The 5,638-nt window shown below is 51.8% G+C and overlaps 1 protein-coding gene across 2 annotated transcripts in view; it reads left to right on the top strand.

Moving 5' to 3' along the window:
* Positions 1 to 790: 790 nt before the first annotated feature.
* Vapa (VAMP associated protein A) overlaps positions 791 to 5,638 on the top strand; it is a 36,812-nt gene continuing 31,964 nt past the window's right edge. Inside the window, exon 1 of one of the 2 annotated variants that reach the window (XM_031368603.1) lies at positions 791 to 1,123. In XM_031368603.1, the coding sequence (XP_031224463.1) occupies positions 1,045 to 1,123 (79 nt within the window). In that variant the 5' untranslated portion in view covers positions 791 to 1,044. The remainder of the gene's footprint in view (positions 1,124 to 5,638) is intronic. The other variant, XM_031368602.1, reaches the window with a different exon arrangement.

The raw sequence follows: 5,638 nt of genomic DNA, 5'->3' as shown, positions 1-5,638 counted from the left end.
CGAGACCGTGGCAAACAGATCTGGCGTGAGTTTGACAAGAACCACACTGTAGATACAGCACGTGAATTCCACGCTGTAGGAGCAGACATTTCGTTTCTACCCTTGATTACTTTGTGCCTGGCACAGGTTTCCCCTGGAACTCGTTTCCTTTGGCCGGGCAGGAGGGAGGTCGGGGAGGAGGCAGCCTTGGCACAGCAGGCAGAACGGAGCGCGCGTCCGCAGAGGGCGGAAGGAATCCCCAGCGGACCCGACGGACACGCCCTGCCGCTCTCCCAAAGGGCGCTCTCTCCTAGCACGCCTAGCTCCAAGGCAGCCCGCAAAACCCTTTTCTTTACCAGGGCAGACGAGACGCCCCCGGCGATCCAAAAGCCGAGTCAGCGGCCCCACCCACTCGCCTCCAACGGACCCCGGCCGCCTTCCCGGTTCCCAGCAGCCCCCGCGGAGGCGCCGCCCGCACGGGGCATGCTGGGAGTCGAGGTGCCCGGCGCTTCGTGACTCTCTCCCGTTCGGAATTCCACCTGGAACGCCGGGAGGCAGCCTCCCGGCCCCGCACTCTCAGCTTCAGGGCCCCCAAGAACGACGCCCCTCCCCGGCGGGGCGCCGCGCACCGCATCTCCCGCAAAGAGCCCCGCTCCGCCCCCCCGGAACACGCTCTACGGAGAACGACCGCGCCGCCGGCAGCGGCGGCCAAGCCGGCGGTGCGCAAGCGCACTAGCTCCGCGTGGAGGGCGGGGCCAGCACGAGGGCTCCGGGCCGCGGGGGCGCGCACGTCGGCACGCAGAGCCCCGTCACGTGGGGAGGAGCCGAGGCTCGCAGTGCGCGTGGCCGCGGCGGCTGGCGTGGGGTTGAGTCAGTTTGTGACACCCGGAGCTGCTGACCCGACAGGCGGCCCTCGGGACCCGCGGCCCGGCAGCAGGCGCGGAGCTTCGGGAATCGTGAGCCTGGCCCCCGTCCCAGAGCTCCGCGGAGCCGGCGCCGCCACCGTCCCCCGCCCCCGCCAGCGAACCGCCGCCGCGGGCGCGCCCCCGCTCTGCGCTGTCTCCTATGGCGTCCGCCTCCGGGGCCATGGCGAAGCACGAGCAGATCCTGGTCCTCGACCCTCCTTCAGACCTCAAATTCAAAGGTAGGCAGGCTGGGGCGCGCCCGAGCGGGGCTGGGGCCGGCGGGCGGGCGGGCGAGCGGCGGCGGCGGGGTGGACCGGCCGTGCTCCCCTCCCCTCCCCCACGCCGGGGCCGAGCGAGCGTCGGAGCCGCGGCCCCGCTGCGTCCCTCGGCCCCGCGCCTCGCCGTCCTCCGCTGCCGGGCCGGGCTGCGGAGGGGAGGGGAGGGAGCCGGACGGGCGCCGCGGAGGGCTCAGCCCGGCGCCGCCGCCGCCATCTTGCGGCCCGCGGGGGCGCCGCGGGACCTCGCCCGCGCCTTGCGCGCCCGCATGGCGTCCTTGCCCCAGGGCGGCCGCGGCACGGTCGGGTCGAGTCGGGGCGGGGCGGTGCGGGAGGGCGGCTGTGAGAGCAGGAGCTCCGGGGTCTGCGGCCGCCCTCTCGCCCGCCCGCGGGTGGCGTTCGGGGGCTTTGGGCAGGCGCCGCCCGCGGGCGAGGCGTTCCCGGTGGCGGCCTCGCCCGGAGGCTTCCCCGGTCTGGTGCGGGACTCGGCCGAGCGGGGAGACCCAGCAGTGCCCGGCTGGGACTGACCCCGAGGGTTGGCACGGCCCCAAGCGCGCGGCCGAAAGCTGTGCGTCAGCTGGGGCTGGGGCGTGCACGGTCGCAGGTTAGTGGTAGTGGGGTCCCCTTGTGTCAGCTCGGCGTGTCCCTAGGGACGGAGGACCCCGTCCTTGGGTTCACACTGCCGTTTTACCGACGAATTGTCAGGGTTTGTGACCCTCTGGACGTTTGCGGTTTCCCAGCATACCCCTAGAAAGCTGATAAGGTGCCACCCAGCTCTGGAACTGTTGACTTTGGAGCATGGACTGTGATAGACAATCAGTGGCTAGGCGATCTTGTTCGGATCCAAGGCCGTTCGCCTTCTCAGTGTGTAGGAAACGAAAAGTTACACAGAACAGTTTACTATATTTTAAGGAGTCCCGACAGAATGGAGCTCAAAAGAAAACGCGATCCTTCCTATCTTTAAATGTAGAGTGTCCCCCCCCTTTGAAAGTTAATACCTTGCGTTTTAATTTCAGCAACTGATGAAAACAAATTTCCTTAGGCGCATATCGATTCCAGTACTAAAAGAAAAAGTGAACCCATTATAGTAGTGTAAGAGTGAGTCCAAATGAAAATAGCTGAATTGTCCTTGTGGGAACAATTTAAAATAGTTCCAGGTACCTAAAGATTTTATATTTTAAATAGTTTTAGGGCTTATAAACATTTGGCATTTTGTTCTTAGCATGCCCTGCAGGTGTCTCAGTACATTCACAAGTCTCTTTACTAGACACGAACTTGGTTGTGATTTTAAGGCAGTTCTAATGTATTTGGAATTGGGTCGTGAGCCACACTTCAAACCCCAGCATTTTGGAAGTCCAGGAACATTCGAAGTTTGAGATAAGCTCAGGCTGCATGGGAGACACTAGACAGTATCTCAGAACTTCGGGGAGTTTGAGTGTATTTTGCTGCATCAAATTTCTGTGTTGCCTGATTTGTTTTTTTTTGTTTGTTTGTTTTTTTGTTTTTTGTTTTGGAGGGGAGTGGGCGGAGTTTGCTGAGAAGTCCTTAATTGTTATTAGACGTACTGTAGCCATTGGTAGTGGAAGCGATTTAATGTACATTTCTACGATATTTTGTGTGGTTTGCTTTTCCCCTTTTGACAGTGTAAGAGGTGTAAGAGCAAATTTTCTGTACTACATAGACGTGTGAAAAGAGCTTTATGAGACAGGTTTTAAAAACCACCAGAAACTACGTTGTGCAGTATCCATATAGATCACTTATTTTTGATGTTAAATAGTAATAATCATGTTTATACAACAGGCTGTGTGTTACCAACAAAATGATCCCAGTACTACTGAAAAGGCATATAAATGGTAGGTTGAGGCAGGACTGGAAGAAGCTTCCTGCTGCAGGAAGTGCTAGGCAGAAGGCGCTTGCTTCCATGTTGCCTAGGGACAGCTGTGCAAAGGAGTGTTTGGGTAAATCCTGAGGTGAGAAGAAGATGAGAATAGACTTAAGTGCCCAGTTGTTCAGACTTCTGGAAAGGTGGGTGAGATGGGAGAAGATTGAAGTAGGAGTTTGACAGTTGAGTTTGATGCTTTCCTTCTTAATGTTACTTTGTTAGTCAAAAATAATTTGGTACAGTGGTAACCTCTGTATTTAAATGCACAGTTCTACACTAAGTAGGGGGATTTAGAATCCACAGTGTGCATGATCTTTTGGTTGACCATATCAAAAATTATTTAACTGATCTTTACATGTGTTTCATTTAAGTGTAGGTTTATACATTTCCTTTGTAAAATTACTTGATTATCTGGTAGGTTTATTTGAATTATTTGGATTCAACATTGATTTCTTCAGGAGTGACTCAGCCATTCTGAGATGGACAGTTTTCCTTTAATATGAATAATGATAAATATTGTTACTTTGCATTTTTATTTCAGTCTTTTAGTCAAAATTCTTAACTAGTGTATATATACTAGTTATATATATATAATTTTTTATGATTGTAGAATGAATTCTAAAGCAGACCTTTTAGTGCTTTAGTACATAAAAAGAATTTTTTTTTAGTTGCTTAAATCCTAGCAATATTTTGACCAGTAATTTAGATTTGAAATTGGATATTTCACAGAAAAAACTTTTTTGTCTTAAAGTTTAATGTGTTATAAAATTTGTTTATTGTTTTGTGTAGCATTTTGCTTTTCCTAGATGCTGACAATAGTAGAGGGAAGTTGGAAGAAGAAAGGTTTGCAAAAAAAGAATTCCAAGTGTGTGCTTCCCCATAATGGTCCTGGAAAAGAGGAAAACTGACTGAACTCCTTGTGTTGAGGTAGCTCTTGCGAGCACCTGAGGAACACAGGGAGTTAGCTGTGCTGCCACTGTCAGCCAACAAGTCACACCCCTTCAGTCCGAGACTGTTTTCTTCTATCTTAGGCTGCCTTTGGACTCCCAGTACAACCATGAGGATCTTGAATCCTTTTTAAATATGATTTTTTTAAAAAAGGTTTATTTTTTATTTGTGTAAGTCTTTTCTTGTATGTACATGTGTATGCTACTTGGGTCCTGAGTGCTTGTGGAGGCCAGAAGAGGGTGTCCTTTGGAATTGGAGTTAGAAATGGTCGTTAGCTGTCATGTAGGTTCCTAGAATTGAACCTGGATCCTCAGGAAGTGTTCTCAACCACTGAGCTGTCTCTTCAACCACTTTTTAAATTTTTTTTAAAAAGATATATCTTGTGACAATTTTACACATGTGCGTTCGTGTGCACACACACACACACACACACATTAACTTGATTATCTTTTGTGTTCTACTCCACCTGACCCACTGCCTCATGCTTCCCTCCTACCTTTGTGTCTTCACTGTGAAATCAATATTTTTAGTTATAGACGTGTGTGTCTTCATGTGGACATGAGTGCAGGTGCCCTTGGAGGCTGGAGATGTAGGAATCCCTGAAGCTGGAGTTATAGATAGATGGTTGTGGTGAGCCGCCGATGGGGATGCCGGGAGCTGAACTCAGGTCCTCTGAAAGAGCAGCAGGTGCTCTTAACTGCTCAGCTATCTCCTCAGGCTCCCTCTACCTTAAATTACCTCTTATATCCAGTTAGTGCTAGCCTTGTGTGTTGGCATGGGAGCATGAGCAGCCTACTAGCTGCTCCCTCCCTTCCCCTAAAGAAGACTGCCTGTCCTTTTCTTAGTAATGGTCAACTGAGATGACCAGGTGCAGATCTGTGTGGGTTCCTTAGCTGCTGTGAATTCAGAAGTGCAGTGGCCATGTCATGTCCCCAGAGGACAGCATCACTCTCATAGCACTCTTTTCTGTCCTGCTCTTAGCTTCCTTTCACCTCCTCCTGGATACTCTCTAAGCCTTGGGAGTGAGTGTGGCCCATTAGGACTGAGCACTCACTGTCACCGATCTTAGTACTGAGTCCTGAATTAATTACCGCTTATTACAAAAAAGATGCTTCTCTGATAAAGGTTGAGAGCAGCACGTAACAATGGGTATAAATGTGAACCTTTAGAAGGCAGGTCAACAACGTGAACATGTAGTAAGACAACAGTGGTGAGTTCTACCCAGGGCCTAAGATCTCCCCAGCAGTGGTCTCTTAACCAGATGAGTTCTCAAATACAATTAAAAACTGATTGGTTACCCCCATATTAGGCATGCCACTATTATACCAGTAGGCGTGGCTTGTCTGGCTTTGTAGCATGCAGGGCCCAAGGTTGAGTACTTCTTGTGCTGTCTTCTCCCTCAGTGGCCTGCACAGCATCTCCAGGCCGCATGAGAGATAGTAGGGAGGAAGTTTCTCAATCAGTTCCAGATTGGGTCTCTGTGTTCTGTGCTTATCTAAGACCTCGAAGTTTTGTTCTGCCTTCCTCTTCCTTCCAAGTGCTGGGTCATGGATCAGTCCTACCACCCCTGAGCATCATGGAACAGCAGCATATCGTTAAGATGAGCACAAGCATTGGGGAATACTACAGGTTTTTGCGCGGGGGGGGGG

This window comes from Mastomys coucha, unplaced genomic scaffold (genome assembly GCF_008632895.1).
Source record: "Mastomys coucha isolate ucsf_1 unplaced genomic scaffold, UCSF_Mcou_1 pScaffold14, whole genome shotgun sequence".
Taxonomy (NCBI): domain Eukaryota; kingdom Metazoa; phylum Chordata; class Mammalia; order Rodentia; family Muridae; genus Mastomys; species Mastomys coucha.
The sequence above is the reverse complement of the archived record's forward strand: the minus strand, read 5'-3'. Positions and strand labels throughout refer to the sequence as shown.